At 38.5% G+C, this 21,908-nt stretch overlaps 1 protein-coding gene across 2 annotated transcripts in view; it reads left to right on the top strand.

Annotated features, from left to right (window-relative positions):
• SPTLC3 (serine palmitoyltransferase long chain base subunit 3) overlaps positions 1-21,908 on the top strand; it is an 81,326-nt gene that overhangs the window by 18,559 nt on the left and 40,859 nt on the right. For both annotated transcript variants that reach the window (XM_050315788.1, XM_050315787.1), the window contains 3 exons: positions 10,882-11,073; positions 12,655-12,809; positions 13,643-13,791. In XM_050315788.1, coding sequence (XP_050171745.1) covers positions 10,882-11,073; positions 12,655-12,809; positions 13,643-13,791 — 496 coding nt within the window. The remainder of the gene's footprint in view (positions 1-10,881; positions 11,074-12,654; positions 12,810-13,642; positions 13,792-21,908) is intronic.

The following is a 21,908-nucleotide window of genomic DNA, read 5'->3' as shown; positions in this document are numbered from 1 at the left end:
TTGCACAAATGTATTTGTAGCAGCCTTTCTAGAAGGGCACAACATTTATCTCATACTCAGGTTTGTTGTTCTGGGTTTTTTTGTTCGTTGGTTGGTTTTGCTGTTTTGTTGGGTTTTTTTGGGGTTTTTTATTTTGGTTTCTTTTTTTTCAGATGTGGAAGGGTAGAAGTGCAACATGAGGTCTTCTGAAAAGTTTAGTTATCTTCTCTGTGAAGTGTCACTGTCACTTATCATGTAAAGTTTAAACAGCAACTTTTTTTTTTTTCCAAGTAGGAGACTTTGACCGGTATTTAAAAATCTTTCTGTTATAACGGGCTTTAAAACTGTGTTCCCTTTTAGAGAGGGTGAGCCTTCCTTTTGGCCTTTGTTGACAAGAAGTAACATTGGGCATCTTCTGTCACTCCTGAAAGATGTCAGGTAGCTCAGAAGAGCGTGTTGTTGATCAGAGCTTCAGCACATCCCTTCTAGGTGGCCCTGCCCAGTCTTTGCTTTGCCAAGTCCTGTTGCTCCATCTCAGTACTTCCCAAACTCAGGAGCACAGGCATAGATAAGTGCACCAAATATCATATCTTTCAAAGGATTGATACACTAGAATGGTGCTTAAGATGTTAATGGGATAAAGGTAACAGGAGTAGTTTGTTTGGCCACAAAAGAGGGGAAAAAGTCTATATGGTTTTTATTAGGCAGAACTTCGTTCCCAGATTTGTCAAGTGGGATGAACAGATTTAAGTTCTCCGAATATCAACAGAGTAATATTAATTTTATTTAAATTTTAAGCAGAAACTCTGTTTACCTCCTTGCTTCTTCCAACATGCATGACTCAGAGCTTCTCTCTAGCTGCTTGTGTTTCACCCTATGAAAACGTGTTATCAGATACTTCCACAGTTCTTTTTTCTTTTTGTTCCACATTTCACATCATGCTGAGGTTTCTGAACGTCAGGTAAATGGCAAAACAGATCATGAGGCTTAAAAGTATTTTGAGATGTCATCTTGCCCATTTCTGTACAACAAGGCAGAAGCGGTTTTATCTAGGGCTGATTTTATGCTGGAATATCTTGAAAGCTGTTCTGGAGCCTCTTAGCCCACAAGCTGTGCCACTCTGCTTTGGGAGTTTGTGAAAACTGACAGCACTGCTTTCTGCTACTTTCTGCTGGACAATATTAACTTTGGTTATACATAAAATGTCCCTGCCAGAAGTTTGTTCATGTCCATCTGCAACACCTCCATTGCTCCAACTTCACGCTGAACTACATTTATCAATAAAAAGTTCTTTCCAATGTCTGATTTAGATCACTTTGGCTGTGATTTAAGCCTATTGATGCTTATCAGAGCATAGATTACTCTCTTTCCTCTTGCTATTAGGAAGTCATCAAGTCCCAGAGTATCTTTTTCCAGTTGTACAAGGCAGAAACTGACATCAGTGGGAAGAGATGGTCTCTTGCAGAGCTGTTGTACCTGGAGAAGTCCACCTGTTGAGTTCCTCACAGGTATAGGGGTGGGCATTACTCAATAACAGATTGAAACTGCCTTTTCTTGGTGTTTTTCAAACAAAAAAAATAGCTAGAAACAGACAGTACTGTTTCTGTAGATTTTTAGGTGAAAAAAACAAAAGTGGTTGGCTGTTGTTGGTTAAACTGTAACTTCTCTGCATTAGGGAAGAAGTTGGTGAATCTGGGTTACTCTGTAAACTTTCTGTTATTCTCCCAAGATAATTTGGTGATGGGTGAGTTGCAGCTCCTGTTGTGTTGTTAAATTAAATGGTGCCCTGATTTGATCACAGTTGTGATGCTGGCTTTGGTAAAGGGCATCTGACTTTAATTATGCCATGGTCACTGCTGCCAAGTTGCCCAACGACTGGCTAAGTGAATTTGTGTCTTCTTGCTTAAGACAGCTTTTGAAGACAGTGTTTGAAGGTGTCAAGCTAATTCATTTTCTTGACATGTTCATAGGATGGCTGTCTCCCTCATCTTCCTTGAAATCTTCTGTCCTACAAACCTATGTGCTATGCAATAAATGAATTTATTCTGAATTTTATTCACCCTAGGGTTCTTTTTTGATGCTGAATTCATATCCTAGCTCAGAGATGGACCTTGTCTCCCCTCCTACTAAGTCTTTAGTCCCCCTACCTGTCACACTAGCAACACAAGTCTGATTGCCTCTTTCTTAGCTGTTCTGGAGAAATTCTTCTTTCCTCATGATTAAATTGCTGGGGGTTTTTATTATGGAATTTTTTATAATTCTCTTTCCTCTCCATCTGTAGTATGCCAAGATATCTTTATTTAAATATAATTTTAAAGTAGTTAATTACCTTGGAGGAGGTAGCATAAATCCAGCTGAACTCTGATTGCATGAACAAATTGGCAATGACTTTCTCTTTCATCACCTTTCTGAAATATATGTTACTCCTTGCAGTAATGGGAATATCTTGGAGGGCACACAGTTTAAACTTTACATGTACACAACTCTCAGAATAATTAGAATAATGTGCAAATTATTCTAATTACGTGCAACTTTCAGGTAGGAAGTGGGAAAACTGTAAATTACATTTGTGTTCCTTTAGCAAGGGATGTATTATGCCTCCTGGAAGTTTATCCAAACTAGTGCTGTCATCTCAGGAACCAAAGATGGGCTGAGACTGCTTCTGAAGGTTTAGCACATTGAGATTTAAGCTGGTAATGTATTTGGCATCCAGGATCCATGGCCACATCCATTCTCATAGGGAATGTTTGTCTCATTGCTAAACTTTTTGTCACCTGTGCAAAATCCTGGCCCTGTGCCATATAGTGGGAAGAGGTCTGGGTTCCAGTGAAGATTCATTATGCAAGTTTGTGCAGAAGATACAGCATTTTTTTCACAAGGGAATTTTGCATGGAGAGGAATTTGATGGCTAGTTAAAACATTTTCTAGTGTTCTTTGCAAAGTCACTGTGAAGAAAATTGAGTTGTTGGATTGCTTCATGTAGATAGTAACTCAGAATCCACACTGGGCAAAATCACTGACAGTCTGGTTAGAACATCTCAAGTATCTTTTCCTGTCAAAAATGTGTGTGAGATCCATAGGATGAATTTCTAAATGCTACAGCACTTCTGGAAGAAGTTTCCTCTATTAGTAGATCATCGCTGGTGATGTCCAGAAACCTGACAGCCTTTCAAGTGGTACCACTTCATCATCATCTTGTTTGTTTGTTTATTTTTAAAGCCAAAGCCGTAGGATTTGAATGATCAGGAGATGCTCTGATTCTCCCAGGCAGGCAGTGTGATTCCTGTAGCTTTGGAAATCATAGCAAACACTCTGTGCAACCTGACACCACGAACTACGTTGGGATTGCTGTAACCAGAGCATTTCATGCAGTTCTTCTCTCTCTGATCCAGCATGCCTGGCTTTCTATCCTATAATTGCTGTAAGGTTTGGAAACACCTTCTGGTGTTTGTAAGTATCTCCCTGGGTGATACTGAACTTCATTGCTTTGTCTCTAATAATTTGAAATTAATAAACTCCATCTTTGTCCTCATGCCTTCCCAGTTACATTAAGCTGAGTCACTTGGAAGTTTCTGGGAGTAATGGCAGAATAATAGTTGTGTAAGGCCAACATATTCCTTTTTCTTCCTAGTGTTTCTTATTATTGGTTGCAATGTATAGATGTATAGCCATTGGAAAAAGAATTTTTATCTCCCATGTACTGTTGGATTTAAGTGCCTTAGTTACTTGGTATTGGATAGTAGATGTTGTGGTTTATATTACAATTTCTAATACATGACAGTTCAAAATAACGTTTTCTAAGATTTTTCTCCCCATCATCAAATTGCGTTTTCATGGTTTGCTACTCGCATTTGTCCCAAGTCTGTGCTGTAAAGAGTTGTATGTGACTTTTCTTTTGAGAAATACTGTAGTGTGACCATTCTGCAACGTGCACTTCTACTTGCTGGACTAAATTCATACTAGATGAAAAGATGTGCTGATGTTTTCTCTAGGCTTTACAAAAATTGCACACGCTAGACATTTTACTTAATAGTTGCAATTGAACATTCATTGATGCTGGAGTGCACGTGCAGGGCTAGAAATTCTGATATACTGGGATAAGAGACTTCTTGACTGAATAAAAATATCTGTATAAAAATATACAAAACTAAGACAATGAAATGTGTACTCTCTTGAGTTCATATTTCATCTTGTTTGGAACTCTTGCCACTGCTGAATGTTCTTCCTGAACATTATTTATGAGTAATTCTTCTGTATCCTCCCAACCTGCCATGTTACACTCAAAAGTATTATTTCAGCATCAGAGGAAAGGGTTAGTCTGAAAATTATATAGTATGTGTATTGCTTTCCTAATTACATAACAATGTTTTCTATTTCACAGTGTATTTCTAATGCATTTGTCACTCACATCTGCATTGCCATAGTATTAGTGTCATAGTCAGCTTTGCAGGACTTGGTTATTTGGGGCTGAAAGGATTATTGCAAGGTGAATATGTTGGCGTTTAACTTGTGTTCAGCTGAAAAGATTATGCAAGTCTGGAAGGTGAGGATCCTGCCTCTTCCTACCTTCGTGGTGTTTGCCTGTAGTGTGCTGCCTTGGAGGGAGGCTGCATGGTTTTAGTCAGTCATTAGATGGCAGCTGGTTAACAAATCAAAAGCCATTTCCTGGTGGTTGTGAAAAGGATGGTGTAGACCCAGCTTTTATACAAACCTCAAGCAGCAGAACAGAACAAGCAGCATTTAATACTGTTTACACGGAGCACACTCTTCAGAGTTTTCGAATTGTTACGTTCTAAATCTCTGGCAAGTTCAAGAGTGCATGGATTCCTAAGTTATTTTGAAGGTGTCTTCTATTTCCTAAACCTTCTGGACAGCCTTGGAGATTTTTACTCTTGGTCCTTATCGAGTTGTTTTACTACTAAGTCTATCTTTTCTTTCTTGAAACTTCAGTACAAATCAACAGTTATTCTAAACAAGGATTCTGCAGACACACTAATAAGAACTGAAGTTTTGTTTGGCTTGGTTGCTACTTTTAGTTTGTATTGTATGAAGGTTATACTTTCTCACGGCTTTCTCACGTTGCAAGAGAGGCTGTGACCTTCATTTTAGCACCACACACTTGAAGTGAAGGATATCATTGCCAGGAAATTTGTGAAGTAATCTACATTTGTGTCAATAGTATATTCATTAAAGGGAACTTTTGATTTTCATAATTTCAATTCCTTTTTTTTTTTTTTTGTTCTCCTGGAAATTTCATACAGTCATACTCAGAATCCTCCAGTGTCTAATGGATACGTAGGTAATTTGGGGGAAAATACAGTAATTTTGGCACAGAATTGCACACCAGACACTTCAAGCTGTGACTGTCCAGTGGCAAGACCTGAGTGGGGTTCAGGTGGACTATATACCCTTCTCATGGCTGAAATGGAACCCTGTAGTACCCCATCTTCATCTTCTGCTCCAGAAGGTTACAGGCCTCTAAAGTTCTGTCATTTATTTATGTCATTATTTATGTATATATTTATATTCTTCTCCATGTGGCTGCCTCACACATCCTAGGACATCTAAAATCATCTCCATTTAGGGTCCTGTCCCAGATGCTCTTCCTTAGCTGCTGAGGAGGAATAATCTGTTTAGAACCAAACCATCTGCGCTCATCAGATGTTGCATCAGTGGTTCTGTCTGTTCTCCCATCAGTTTGTTGCTGTAGGAATGCACTGTCCTGGTTTGCTCAAGATTTTCACTGTCATCGTGAAGTCTGGTAGATATTGAGCTGTCACGTAGCTCACAGTTTTCAACACTTATGTCTTCATATTCATATCTGTCTGGGAAGCATTATGTAGATCAGTCAGCTTGTATTGTTTTTTAATAGGTTGTGTGCAACAACTTGATAAAGTCTGATCCAGAAACATGCATAAAATCAAATTTCATCTGCTTCTGGATCAGATTTTATTCCTCTCAGGGCACTCATATTCAAAGACAAAGACTTTATTGTTCTCCCAGTAGTTTTATTTGAGGATATACCTGTCTGCACCTACTGCTGCCATATTGGAAGTGGCCAAAATAGCTGAAAAATATTTAATTAAGGAGAGGTTTCAGAAAGCAGATTGGGATTTCTGGGCTTCTTTAGAGCTTGTTGTCTCTACAGAAAGATTTGCATAAAAACATGAGTTCTTAGGTCTCAGTTTCCTTGATGCAACTCCATTCACACAGGTTTACTCATAACTTGTTCCAGCATAAGTGGTTACCTCTTTGCTGGTAAATTCATCGGTGCCAGCAGACAGGTTTGGTACTGTACACACAGTCTGTGCTGTTCAATTCTTCACTCTCCCCTGGATGCAAATCTGCCTCATGCCAAATAGCACAATTGCAGAGGCTGCAGGACCTAAATGCAATGAAAAAGTATCTCCTAACTGTAAGGGTAGCGTGAACAAATATTTAAGTGTTGTTCATGCTATTGCATAGCTATCCTCTATTATTCTTTGCCAATGCAAATATATTTTGCAACTGTTCCTTAAAATGGTGTTGCTAAGAGTGTTCTTAATAGACTTCAAGATTATCTTACATTATTGTTAGAGCAAGCTATTTCAATCAAGATTGTGTGTCCATTATATTCAGTATTTTATACTGATGACCATTCCAATAGCGCTGTTAGATTAGTTGTCAGAGTTATTTTCTGCATTTTAAAAAAACTGAAAGCATTTAGGAAAGGATCCTTTATTATGGGAGAGTTTCTGGGTAGCTACAGAACATGGGAATCTAAGAGGTGTTGCACTTCAAGCTGATTTTGCTGCATTGGCATCACTCCTGTTGACTTCCTTGGCATCAAAATCTTGCCCAGAAATTCTGTTGTTGCAGGGACTCAACACACCGAAGTTGCACACCCTGATTGTGCTTTTGGTTTCCAAGAAGTCAGTGAAATCCTCTATTTTGTCAAATTCCATGGCAAGACATCCATCTGATTGCATTTCATCTGTAGCCTTCCTGCATTTGGGTGTCTTTATGCTGCACCCAGAGATTCCCTACTTGGAAAACATTACTTACTCTGTGACAGGCTACTGAGAAACTGTTTTGATCTGGAATGCCAGCAGAATTTTTAAAACAAGCCAATAAAATGTGGATTAGAGTACACAAAGGGTATTTACTCAAGATTTTTAAAGGCAGCCAAACAATGAAGTTGCTGAGTAGCTGGGCTGCTGCTTAACTTGGCCTTTTTGCCAGAGGAATTGGGGGTTACAAATAAAGGATTTTTGAAAAGGTGACCTGGGAGATGCAGGGAGTGGAGTCCCCCAGGGATCACTGACTGGACCTGTACTCTCTCCTGTTTTCACCAGTGGTCTGGAAAAATAGGTGACAAAATATGTTGACAATACAGAATTCTTCAGGTTAGTGAAAAATCAGGCCTGAACAAGAAAAACACGACAGAACTTTCTCATTGGAGGGGAAAATGGTCCTAAGAATGCAGAAATAGCAGTGTGATCTAAATAAGGTATTTTTGCAGCTGAGAAAGGATATTTGTGAAACTGTGAGCTGTGGCAAGAAGGCAGATAATGTTAACAGTCTTTAAAATGCAACAGAAAAGAAGATAAAGCATTATTTGCAGATGTATAAATCCATATTGTGCCCTCAAGTGTGTATGCAATTTTAATTCACTTCCTCTGCATCTCAAAAAGGTTTTATTGAACTTTCCAGAGTGAAGTTTTTAAAATATCAATTTTTTTTATTTATTCTTTTTGGGTTTAAATCCGTATTAGGACAGGGAGACTAGACTAGAATTATACAGATGAAGATTCTTGTAGTTTGGGGAGACACAAATGGAGAGACAGAATTTATTTAAGTACAGAAAATTATTAGTTGTGTAATTGGCTGAATAGGAAAGCAGAAGGGACAACAACAGTCAAAGTAAACTGTCATGAGGCTATCAGGTTTTTTTATTATTATAAAAAAAGGAAACACATTTTTTACAGATTAAATCAATCAACAAAAGTTGCAATTCATTTTCCCAGCATTTGTAGGTATAAAAATGAAGAACACATTCATAATTATCCCCTGATGACTTATTAAACATGATAGCACAATCTCAAACCTATACAATCTCAAACCCAGCAATTGCTGGAAGTTGGGAGAATATATATATATATTTTTTAGAGTCCTTGCTTAATCAGTTGCTACAGTTGAAGATATGGAGCTAGAAAGTATACTATCTACTGCAGATGTTATTACAGATAATGATATACTAGGAGTGCACAATTCAGCAAAGAACCTGCTGAACTGTGCAGAGCAAATGGTGTAACTAATAATCTTTGAATCATTTCAGGCATTTGGAGGAAATCTGCTGTATTTTATTTCAGTGCCAGCAACACCTGAATGACGTCTGTCTTCACTGTCCACATGCTTTAAATGCAGTCTCCAAATCCACCTCTTTCTTCTCAAATGAAACTTCTTGATAACGTATAAAAAGTCAACAGTAATGTAACACAAAATGACAATTAGCCATTCATCCTCTGACTGTTTGGGCTGGCTGAAATTGCTGAACTTCCTCGTGATGTTCAGTCACCCCTACCCTATGCTCAGATTTGAACTGCTGCACAAAAACACTACCACTTTCTAGAAGCAACAAATCCACTTGTTTTGTTTATTCCCAATACGAGACTCTTTCTCTAGTTTTTTGTGGAACTCTAGGGATGGAGGAAGTACTTTCTGGTTTCCTCGCTTCAGTTTTTAGACAAGACGTCACTGTATTTTTTGAGTTTGTTCTCCTAACTTTGGGCTGTTTGAAGACTCTTGGTTTTCCTCATTCATAGACTGGAGAACGTGGATCACATCCTACTGTGCCTTCTTAGTACTTTACTACCATGGGTATCATTTACTACTAGATTGTTTTTATTGAGGACAGTAGGTGATAGTAAGTTTAAATACAGTCATCATACTGACTGCATAAAATGGCAGCAGCTGAAATAAGAATTCCACAACAGGAGAGTTTTACTGTGGAAGAAGTGTGTTGCGGTTCACAAGTCTGATAGGAGCTTCCCTGTTCCTTTGCCAATAAGATAGACAGCAATAAAGTGTTTCTTAATAAAATCGATAAACAGGAACAGCATCGTTCTCTCCTCTGGGCTCAGGTGTGTTATCACAATCATCACAGCTTGATGCCGATTGAATCGAGCACATCAAGCTACAATGCCAGTTGAATTTCCACAGATGACATAAATATGCTCTTAGCTCGTGGCAAATGTAAGGTAATATGACCGAGCTTAATCCTTACTCCTGAAATATTTGCTTTATCTGATGGCTGTGTGCACAAAGCTGTTGTGACTCATGTGAAGTTTGACTTGACCATGTATTTAACTCGTCCTCATAAAATGTTTTTCATGGTAAATAGGTTGCCCTAAAAGAGCAATTAGCTTGAGGTAGGAGTGCATGTGGAGCATTGCTTCAAAGGTCTACCCTCACATGGTGAGAGCCAGCCCTGCATTCCTTCTCCCTTGCATGGCAATAAGTCTTTCCAAAGCCTAAAAGTGGTTTTGTTCAGCCCTACCAGCACTTTTTTTCCTTTTTTGGGTTTCCTCCAAAGCCTTTATATTCTCTCTTGTGCCCAAGACCCCTTTTTCATTTTTTCTTTTTTTTTTTTTAATTTTTTTTTTATTTCTTTCATGCCCCAAAAAACTTCATGAATCCAGAACTGGACAGCAAGATAGAACTGAAATCAAAATCCTTTGAAGATGAAGACATTTTAATGCAATATGAAGATCAGTAATACTCTGTCCTACGATTATACTGAATTGGCAATTGGTTTTGATATGAATATTCTATTTCAGCTTGATACATTATGTACCTAGATAATCCCACAAGCAGCAATGGTATTTCTTCATATGCTGTTAGTCTTGCTTTATAATATGATCAAAATGTTTGTCTTGGATTTTTTTTCTTTTTGTTAAACAGAGGGAACTGTTTTTTCTGGATTATGTTTTGTTATTTTTGAATTGACAAGTTGGATGTTACTAGACAGTAACTGTACGGCCATCCTATTTTGCAGAAATAAGGGAGTTACCTCTCTTTCAAAGAATAATCTCATGAGCCAAGTGAATATGAGTTGGTTTGAGAAGATTGCAACTGCAGAACTTAGCTTCTTTAATTTGAGAATGGAAATTTTAGAATATTTTCATGACAAAATATTTTGTCCACACACTGTTGTGAATATTTAGAATTTGCTCACAATGGGCTCACGAATTCCAACAATCAAGGATGTCTGTGTGTCTCTTTGTTTGTTTGTTTGTTTTCTTTTACTCTTCTTTATTTTAAGTACCTTTAGAAGTATAGGAGAGGTCACTGAAATGGGATTAAAAGCATTTGTGAAGTCAGAACAGAAATGAAGACTGGGATCATAACGGTTTTGGATACTTCCTCAGATCTGAGGAACATCATGGTAAAGCTGCCCTGTTTTAGGCAGGATTTTGTTGTATATAGGTTAGTTGCTGCAATGGGTTGCACAAGACTTCCAGAAGCGCTCAGGAACAGTGTAGGTGAGTTTTTAATTCTGCCCTTCCCTTTTTATAGCTCTGCCTTGCAAGACAGAGTATTGTGGTTTCCATTTAATCACCTTTGAAATAATTGTCCAATTACACAATAATATATTGCCAATCCTTCATAAGTTTCACGTGTTTCAAAATAGACAAGGGAGTGGTGTTGGAGACACCTGCGATTGAGGACATTGGTGGAGAGGTGAGAAAATGGAAGATATTTGTAGTGGTCAGTAGCAACTGCAGCATTAAAGGTTCTCCTCTTCAGTGGGAGGTCTAAATGTCCCTGCTAATTAGAGAAGAAGACTCGCCTCCAGGTCTAAGGTCTGAGCTTTGATGAGATGAAATGTATTAATCCCAAGTTTCTGTTCTGTATTTTCAGAAGAATGGCGTGTCCAATGGAACTCTCTACAAAAAGACATTTATTGAGCACTTTGAACAGGCACCAATGTATGTCGCAGTTTTTACTTTCGTGGGTTTTGCAGTGGGAACAATATTTGGCTACCTGCGAGATTTTATGAGAGCCTGGGGACTAGAAAAACGTAACGTTGCTGCAGAGAGAGAACAACAAAAAGTATGTATGAAAAAGACATTATGTATCCACAGCTGAGTTTTTTTTCTCCTGCTTGCAAGTGATTTACAGCAACCTGTCGAACTAACAGGGAATTCATCTTTCATCTCAGAGAGCATTGCATAAGGATGAGGGAATGGCACACACTGCACTGCAGTGGAGTTATATGCGTGTGTACTCTTATATACCTATATTAGGTTAAATCATGATTTTTACCTAGAGAAATGTTCACCTTGGTTCCAAGAGTGCCATAATACTCTCAGCAAAATTATATTTCAACATATTAAGTCGATCCACAAAAAAAGAAAACTCAGGAATGCCTTATTGTTAAATATATCGTGTTGTCAAATCTCTTAAACCCCGATCTTCCTTTGTCCCACCTGGCTGCCCTCACATCCACAGGCAGTGATTTTTGTAATTGCTGGCTTATGTTTCCTGAACTGCTGCTCACAGAGCGTTCAGCAATCGTGTCCCGGCACAAGGCAAATGTAGCCTGAATTCTTGCATGTCCTGACTTGGACTTTTTTCATCCCACATAGTTCTAAGTGAAACTTACACCTTAGCAAGATCAGTTGCCTTCCAACTTTGTTTAGAATTTTTGCTTGCTCCTCTTTCTCTGTGCAGTTTGAGTCATCACGTACAGTAACACCTGGCAAAATGAAGGAAAAACGGGAATTGTGTTACTGTTCCTCTTACAAATAAAATTCCTGAAACTGTTTCCTGGTTTATCTTTCCAAAGCTGCGTGCACAGCTTAATGAATATCATTTTCAGTTCACTTCATGGTTTGGCCATTTGTTGATTCCAATTGTGCCAGTTAAATTTTCTTGTCCCTCACCATGGATTACATGTTCATTTAATTCTCCTACATATATTGACTACATGCCATGGTATTTTATAGGTTTTTGTATCCAGTGTCTGGCAGAGATATATTGCTATTTCATATAAAACTTTGTTTAGGTTCCTTACATTCTTTAAATTTAGCTTCCAAGTAAAATCCATAAATAGAAATTGTCAACCAAACCAGTTGTCTTAGCTGGCTGTTTCCATACCTAGTCTAGGCCAGCAATGCCCAGATCATTTATACTGGAGTAACTTTTATCTAATGTATCCAGCATTTCTTGAAATGTAATGAGTTGTTTATCCTAGTTTTGCAGTCTGCTCCACACATAGCACGATGCTCAATTTGAAGCAGTTGGTTTCTCCAAGTGAAAGAATCTTTAATTTTTTCATTTCCAACTTTCAAGATACATATGGAGAGTTAAACCAACTTGTTGACTGTTTAAAAAACCCCGAACAATTGACAACACTCCCCCTCCCCCCCAAAAAAAAGAACCCAATCTAAAAGCACAAGCAGACAAACAAAAAATGATTAAAAACTTCACCCCTTAAACAATCCAACACCATGTTTCAAAAGAATTAAAGTAAGATACTTGATGTTTGGAGTTGCGTGTGACATAAGAATATGTGGCTGTTACAGCTCTCTGTTCACTAATGAATCTGTTTTTCCTTGTTAATTTGAATAACTTGGGTACAGAAGCAGACATTTTCCCAGCAACATAACCCTGTGCATGTTTTCAAACCAGGACTTTGTGCCACTTTATCAAGACTTTGAGAACTTTTACACCAGAAACCTCTATATGAGAATACGGGATAACTGGAACCGGCCAATTTGCAGTGTCCCTGGGCCACAGTTTGACCTCATGGAACGTGTTACAGATGATTACAACTGGACATTTAGGTGAGTCATCTTACACTCTGCACCTCTCAGCTTCAAAAGAATACTCCAGGTACATCTGCAAATTGCTGACAATCTGACCCTTTCCCTCTGAAAGGGGTTGGAAACGCAGTATGGATTTCCAAGTCAATCACAAGTGGGTTTGTTTGGCTGTGTCAGCACAAGTAGAACTGCTGATGCCTCATTTATAACAGCAGACCTTTACTTAGAATATTACAACAAGATTTCTTGTATCCCTTGGTTAGGATTGAAATCACGATTTCTTGCATTGTGTGAATGTTGCCTCTTGCTCTCACAGCGAGTCTTTGGCAGCGGGTTTTAAGCAGATTACAGCTTGAAGATTTTGGTGTATCACAACTAAATTAAACAGCTGTGGGAATTCAGTGCACAGACAATGTGTAGGTTGGCTATATTTCAGTTTAGTGAGAATGCGTCTTGATGTTTCCCACAACATTTTCATCATGTTTAATTTCTCTGTGTGTGTGAGAACACTGAAGACTTTGTGGAAGTTGGTGACAATTTGCTTGAAAAATTGTTCCTTAAATGAAGTCTTATGTTGGTTTATTTATTTAAATCCACAAAAGCAGCTTTTCACCTAATAACCAGTATATTGCCATCTACAACTTGGCTTCTAGAAAACATTCTGACCAAGAAACAGTATTTAGCCAGAAAAAAGAGAAAGGCTGTGAAAACTTTTGGGTTGTTAAAGGATTATAAATTCCCAAATAGAACAAAATTTGGTAGGAGAATTTTGGTGTGCCTTTTTTTTTTTTTCCCTTTTCATTTGTTGTTGGAGAGAAGGTTGCACTGTTGTTTAAAATTTGCTTTAATTCTAGGTTTACAGGAAGGACTATCAAGAACGTAATCAATATGGGTTCTTATAACTACCTCGGCTTCGCAGAAACAGATGTTAATGCTTTGAAAACTGTGACCAGAGAGTTAGAAAAGTATGGGACAGGAGTCTGCAGTACCAGACAAGAAATGGGTGAGTAAACAGCTGGATGGCCACCAAGGTTTCTGTAATTATATGGGTTTTTTTTTTTCACAGATATCTCAAAGGAATCAGATACTTAGAGGATTTGAATTGTGTCAGCAATTGTTTCATAATTCAAAGGGTTGCTGTGTTTTATTTGTTATCACATGAGGGGTTTTTTTTCAAAAGGAAAGATAATTCTGATTTTTGAAAAAGCAAAACTAAATGCCTGGGATTTTTAATGATGGAAGTAACAGGCTTATTTTTTAAGAGAAGTAAAAACCACATGGAGACTTCAAGAACTGTTCTAGGGCAAATCAGTTGCATCACAGATTTATATCAGTTACCACACACAGAGGTTTCAGATTAGTAAAATGAGCTTTTACATAATTATTTCTTTTTAATCCCATGTTCTAAGAGCATATTGAAATGTTTTGTGAGGCATTATTGGCACAAAATAGAAATATCTAGTGTGCCTTTAAGGATTAAACTCAGGAGGGCTCCATCTGATTTTTTGGTTTATTTGTCCTGTATGATTTGTCTGCTTTGTTGGTTTGTGGGCTGCATGTAGTGTTACCTTTCACTTTATATTTTTACACAAAGCCATGCATTCTTAATGGTAAAATTAGTTTATGATTTCAGAGAACATTTCAAGCCGTAGAAATGCAAGGGATGGTTTCTCTTCAGACTTTATCTTTCTTAGGAGTTAATTAAAAAAAAAAAAAAAAAAGGAAAAAAAAAAGGTACACTTGGCAGACTGGAGAAGTCTTTTATAGACCTTTTTTTCCTAATCCAGCAACCTGAAAAAACTTTCAGGTTGCATCTCTTGAAGTAAACTCTGTTCCTCCAGAAATCTTACACAAAAAATACTGTATTTATTTTGGGTCTTTATTAGTGTCTCATTTGCGGGTGAAACAGTAACATGAACCTTGCCACCTGCTTCTTATCTTGTCAACATGCTCTGATTTGCCAGTAATAACTCTGTCAGTGACATCACTCAGAGAGAGTTTACAGATTGACCTAACTTTCCTTTTGTAGGTGACCCATCTGGTGACTGCACTATATGATTTAACCTTAACTGTATGCTTGAAAGTGGTCACCATTTCTAGTCATCTAAGGTACAGGAAGAAGTATTTCTCCCTGTCTTTTTTTCTCTTGGATTTTGTATAAGAACATTCCAGCACATCTAAGATTATGGCTGGTGTTACTTATTCTTTAGCTTTTGCAGAATTTTCTTTAATGGAAGATTTGTGTAACCTTGACTTATTCTGAAGAAACAAACAAAAAAAAAAAAAAAAAACACCAACAACTTATTAAAAGATTTTTCGTTCATTGGCCCTGGCTCTGTTGGAACCTGTCTGTCACCAAGACCTATATAAACAACCTAAATAAGCCTCATAGTGTGATACCCTCTTTCCTTCCTCCTTTATCCTCTTGTGCTGCCTCAGCTCTGCTCTCATCACAGATTTGAAAAGTTCTCAGTTAAATATATATACACGTATACTTTCAAGTGAGGTAGGGAAGGGTCTGTATGAAAGGTCTTACCCTTTTTTAACTATCATTTGTCATCTTCATCTTGGAGAAATAGAACAGGCTGGATTTGTTTCTGGGCAGATCACATTTCAAAACTTTTGTTGCTATTGTGTGGCTGAGCTAAAGTGGTTTGAAGTAAAAATGCAGTGAGCTGCAGGAGCCAAGGCTGTAAATTGCCTGTGGGGTCTTAATCCAAGAGAGCACTTGAACATATTTATATTTTCAAGCTAATTGACTTTGAAAGTATTGTTCTGCTTGTGTGTGCATTTAAGTGTTTGGCATGCTTGAGTTTTTACCTTCTTTTTGAGAAGGATCATTCCACTACTTTGAGAAGATTTCAGAGGGAGGGGAAAATAAGAAGACATAAGTGAAAGTGATTTGAGTGATGTTTGAGAGAATACATGATGGTAAAACTGTCCTTTGCGCTCTTCTGCTTACACTCCTCTTGTAATTGTTCAGTCTGTGGAGTAGGTGTGCAATGCTGTCATATGACAGTGTTGTTTCAGATAGTTTGCTCTCAGACTAAGTTAACGTGAATGTTTTAACATGGTTAAAACTGATAAAAACAGTGGCTGACCTACCTAGATTTGTCCTCCCTAAAAAGATTAAAAACTTTTCACTCCATTTTTAATTCCATGCTCTTCTTAAATGATAATAATAAATCACTTTCTTAGCAAACAGTGTCATTTAAGACATGTTTCTGAGGCTTCTGTGGGATTTTGAATGTGAAAGAAAAATACTTTCCTTTTTTTAAGACCAAGCTAGCTATTACCCCTTAGGAGCAAGATCTTGGAGTTACAGGGTGTAGTTCTGTGAAAGTATTAGCTTATTGTTCGGTGGTCAGAAAGCAAATCAAACACTAGGAATTATTAGGAAGTGAACAGAAAGCCAACCACAGAGCCTTAGTATGGTGCATAAAGCTACTGTTTCCACCTAAATGCAGGAGGCAGCTCTCCATGCTGGAGGCTGGCAGACCCAAGGAGCTCTTTGCAAAGGAAGCTGCAGATGCCAGAACTTTACACATCCTTGCATTCCAAGGGGCACTGGCCACAGGCAGAGGAGAGATCGTTGATAGGAACTAGAAAAACACAAACTGTTATCTGATTCAGGATGTCCTTAAGCTGCAATTAGTCAGAAGCTGGGATACTACTGTGTTTGTTTGTCCTGCCTTCATTCTACCCCAGACATCAGTACGAGACCCCTGTCAGATGAAGGATTATGAGTAAAAGGGACTTTTTTTGTTGTGTGGTACATTTAGTACTAGTTGTTTAGCATTATTTAATGTAATCAGTAGTTTAATATTAATTTATATTATTACTTACATGCCTACAGCCATTGCTAGACAGTCATTAATAGTGAATCTGTTGACTGGTGAATCATCATACAAATTTGACTTGAACTAGGAACACACACATGCTTGTATTGTTATGAAGCTGGGCAGTATTTACAACAAAGGTAGCATATAAGGAACTAATGAAGCAGTAACCTGGGTGTTTTCAGTGTCTCTGAGTACACTAAGATTAGAAAGGTATTAAGACAAGATACTTAAATCAACAAGAAAGAGATGCACATAAGCCTGGGGCATGACTTCTACGAGCAGTAGCTTGGGTGAGTGTGTGAAAGGGGTTGTTTGCAGATGGTAGGCAGAAGGCAAAACCCAGTGATGATGGGTCTGCTTAGAGGGGAAATACTTTTCAATTCTGTGTGGTATGTGGGATGACAGTAGTCCCTGAAGGACCTTGGTGGCAAAAATTTAAGCATAAATAAGATTGTTGGGGAAATTTCAGAGCAGCTGGAGATGTAGAAATGGAGAAAGATCCTCTTGGTCAGAGGGGCAGGGTGGGAGGAAGGATAGGACCATTCACCTGCAATGCTAAGAGTATTCTGAGCACATCTGAGAATGGTGAGGTTAAACTTATCGAAGCCAGAGGAGAAGATGCTGCATTAACTGTGTGAGATGCCATGGAAGAATACAGAGAGATCTGCACCTGTATCTGACAAAATTGTTGAAGGATTTAAGTAGCCATCCAGTATCTAAAGGTGGCTACAAGAGAGCTGGAGAGGGGCTTGGACTCAGGACAAGGGGGAATGGCTTTAAACTGACAGAGGGGAGGGTTAGATGAGATTTTAGGAAGAAATTCTTCACTATGAGGGTGGTGTGAGGCACTGGCACAGGTTGCCCAGAGAAGCTGTGGCTGTTCCATCCTTGCAAGTGTTCAAGGCCGTGTGGGATGGGGCTCTGAGCAACCTGGTCTAGTGGAAGGTGTCCTTGCCCATGGCAGTGGGGTTGGAACTAGGTGGTATTTAAGGTCCCTTCCAACCCAAACCATTCAGTGATTCATTCCATAAGTAACTGGACACCCAACTATTCAGGTAACTGGAGTGTTTGGAACGTTAGGATATTTAGTGTACACTACCCCCAAAAAATCTCTGTACCGTGTTTTGTGTATTTTGATCTGCCTCTCAAAAGTGTTATTTTTTAGCTTAATAAAAAATGCTGACAAATAGGAATCTAATTTTGAAATAGCGTGTATTCCTTCTATATAGTGGGGAAAAAAATGACAGAATGACAACTTGAGTGTGAAGTCCTTTTTTCCCATGCAAATGGATGTATTTTAATGGCTGGAGTGGGAGCTGGCTACTGTTGGAGGCAGACTCACAAGCCTTTTGTCTGAGCCCATCTCGTCATTCTGTGTTTACAGTCAGCCTTTTCTAAGCAATATAACTGAAAATTATTGACAAACAGGCAAATTAATCTCCCAGTTGCTGCTTGCAGGTGATAAGAAAATTAGCGAAGTTACACTTCTTTTAAGATAAGGCAGATTACCGTGCCCTGAACACACTCCTAGGCTTAGCACCGGGCTGGTGACAGGACTGTCACATGGACAGCTGGTAGTTCCAATGCTCCATTTATCTAACTCCCCATTATTCCTTATGGAGATGATCTACATGAGTAACTGGAGCAAATGTATCATTAGTGCTACTTAAGCAGCCAAGCAGGATTCCTGCCTTTTGAAATCCTTCTCCTGTGATTATGCCTTGGACCAAAAGACAAGATGGAGCCTGCACAGAACACTTGCAGGGTGATTCACTCTGGAGGGCATGGTTAGGAGATCACCCTTTAACACCTAACTTGCACTCAGTTGTAGGGCTTTTTGTTCGTTGGAGGATTTTTTTATATATATTTGATTGTGATCTGATTTCTAAAAGGCAGATCTGAAAAATCTGTGCCAACATTTAGTAGCTCCATCCTCTTCACTTCTTCTGTTGGGTTTTAAGGCCTAGTATAAATTTCTAGTAGCATTTCAAGATGGTAAAAATATGTATTTCTCCATTCTTTGTTTTATATCACTTCAAAGCTTTAATTAGGGCTGGCTTGTTTTAAACTCAGTACTGAACAAACACAAATAAATGGTGCATTTTTTCAGTTAAGAGAGAAAAAAACTAAAGTTCCCATAATTTACAGTTTCCAAGTAGGTACTTAGGGAAAAATACAGCCATGTAAATAAGAATCTCTGTGTGTGTGTGTATGCATTTCATAACCTTGGCTACTTTCTGGTGTGGTATGGCATAAATTAGGAAACATGAGAGGAATTTTCTTTTGTCACTTCTTACTAACATCATTTTCCTTTTTGTGCTTACCCTCTCATAAATAGCTTATCCAGCTTCTGATCAAAGGGTCAGGTTTGTTCCTGGTATTTCACCATTGCAAAAGTATGCTTTGCAAAGCAAGATTAGGCTCTGGATAGTCCACCTTCTGGCAGGTGGAATTTAAGGTGTCCAGAATAACTTAAGGGTTGTGTGACTTGTTTAAAACTTAAAATATCTCCTGTATATGATGTTATCTATGCATGTACATGCAAATATTTAGATACTTAAGGTACTGCCATCCAGGCTTTGGCAGGAAGAGGTTGGATTTAAACTGTTTTATTAAACTTGTGTTTTTCTAAAGGGAAAAAAAGAAACAAAACCAGAAGATCTAAATTAAACTGTAAAGCTTTGTAAAAATGAATCTACTTTTTTTTTTTCCTGAGAATCAGTAAATTACACAGATACAGCATTAGATCTATAACACCCACAGCATCTTCGTGGTATGAAAGCCCTATCAGCTGGTAGCAATGTTAAGAAAATTTGAGCATGTCCTATATCTCAAATGATTCCTCAAAACCCACCTATTTTGAGGCTGTTTTATGTGTTAAATGAGGCAACTACATAATGCTGCAGTGTAATTCTCTCCCTCTCTTGCCAGTATGTCTCATTCTACAAGTTTAGGCTTTGCTCTGGTAGTGGGCTCTGTAGGACAGTTGAGACCATTTGCATCATCCCCTCTGAAAGCATGGTGTAAAGAAATAATACCATTTCTACACCTTCTGTTTCTTCATCCTTCTATAAATAACTCATCCGGTCTTGCTTTTGTAAAAGCACATTATGTGTTTCAGTGATACTATTTTTTCATCTCTGACAAATGTCCTAGCAGGGTGAGTTTGTGACCTTAAGTTTCAACTGTGACAAGGAAGTTCAGGTGTTTTGTTCTGTTCCCCACCCTCCTAAGGGTGCCTCTGACAAAGCTTCATTTTCATAGCATAATGGCTCTTATTCACCTGGGTGAGTCACATCAGGGATGCACAGGATTCCCAGCTCTTCCTTTTTCTTCCAGTGACTTGTTGCTCATATCAGTTTACTCCTCCACCTTTTGGTTTAATGTGAGGCAAGCAGGGATTTTCCTGTCTTCTTTGGGTCTCAGAATTCCAAACACAAAATTCTGTTGCAGGATCCTGTTGCCAGTTGTCAGCAGTTTAACCAGTCCGTGTCATTAGTGCCTTAAGAACCTGAAAGACTGTTTTGGGCAGACTAACCAGTGGCACAAACCACCTTGTCCAGGCTGAGAGTGTCAAAGCTAAATAATGACCGTGGACCATGGGAAGTGCATTTTCAAGCTTTATCTGTCTAGCAGACTGACAGTGACTTTTGAGCCCAAGAGTATGGGTGATCCTATGAGAAAAACCTGTCAGAACACAGTGTACTTCATGTTCCCTGTCACCAGAGTGCAGTGACAAGTTAATAGAGGGAACTGGGTCATCAGGTTTTGAAAAGGAGGGGATTTGCTTTGGGAAGAGAGAAGTGTGGGAATCTGTGGAGGTGGCTACCATTGTGAAAGTCCACTTTTGATAAGATCTTTGGTCTTAATGCCTATACAGTCTTGGGTCACAGTAACTCCTGCTGTACCATAGTGCATTCAGCTGTTCGGCAGGGAGGAAAAACTTTCAAGTTATTTCATTTTGTCTCTTAAAGATGCAGGTGCCCTTCTCTTTTTTTGTCTTAAATCTTTCCCAGGAAGTTGGTGTACATTATTTAGTTGTATCCCTGTTGTGTGTGTCCAAACCAAGCTGTAGTTGGCATAAAAATCAGAACAGGTGGAGGATGGGGGAAATTTCTAATGTCTGTGTATGGGGCAAGTGTAGAAGTTATCTGTTTATGCAATGTATTAATAAAAATGTATCCAGTGTATCACTTTTCATTCAGCAGATCATGATGCTGGTCTAGAATCTAGCAAATAGAAGACGTTTTGAGGGCCATGATAACCTCACTTGACACCTCTAAGGTTGTATTTAAGGAAGAGCAGTGTAATTACTGCCTTTCTTATGTAGCTTGAGATGTTGATGTTGAGTTGTTTCAGGTTGTGCTGATTCCTTTGGATCAAATTTGCATCTGGTCTGGTAGTGCTGTTTATGCTTGTTGCAGGGGTTGCTGTGACCAGCTGGGAATGCTAGTGGAGCAAGCCCCAATCCCAGCAGAGCGTATCTGCCCCCTTGTTTCATCCAGTGGAGACAAGTGAAATAATTGATGTCATTTACAATGTCCAAGGACTGACCTATACTGGAGATATCTTATGAAAAGATTAAATAAATGCATAATTTATTAAATAAATAGCCCGTTTAATTGAAACCTGGCAAAATGGAAGCTGATATGCTTTATCACCTCTGCTCAGTGTATACAGCTGTCATGAACCTCCCAGTGTCAGTACTGCTGTGTATTGTTTTGCTTCTTCAGCACCTCATCTCCCACCTACACTATTGCCATGACAATTAACGTAATTCAGAACCAGGGCTCATTCTGCAAATCTGTGTCATTCAGGTTTTTGTTTTGCAAACTGATTCCAGGTTTTATTCCAGGATTTGTGGGCAATAGCCGTGTACAACATCATCTCCATTCACTCTTAGGATTACTAAATAATAAGTAGGGATCGGTCACTTTCGGAATGTTTCATCATCACAAAATCAATAAAAATAGGTCCAAATATGCTGTTCCTTTGTGGGTCATCTAATAGATGCTTTAACAGAACAATCTGTATTGAGTCAGGCTCTTCTTGTTTGTAAAAACAGAAAACATATGATGCAACCCCAAAAAGCAATTTAACTCCACCCCAGCAGCGTCAGATTTATCCCTGGAAAAGTCAGGGACAATTTTGTCATGCCTTAAAATGCCTCCCTTGCAAAGCACACACTGCTTGTTTCTCGTGCTTTCACAATCCTCCTTCTAATTCCAGCTGTGATCACAGTGTGGTTGGCTTCAAGCTTCCATTTCAGACTTCATCT

Source organism: Myiozetetes cayanensis, unplaced genomic scaffold (assembly GCF_022539395.1).
Source record: "Myiozetetes cayanensis isolate MyiCay16 unplaced genomic scaffold, myiCay2020 scf2-11, whole genome shotgun sequence".
NCBI classification, from domain to species: domain Eukaryota; kingdom Metazoa; phylum Chordata; class Aves; order Passeriformes; family Tyrannidae; genus Myiozetetes; species Myiozetetes cayanensis.
Note: the sequence above shows the minus strand (reverse complement) of the source record. Positions and strands in the feature narration are given on the sequence as shown.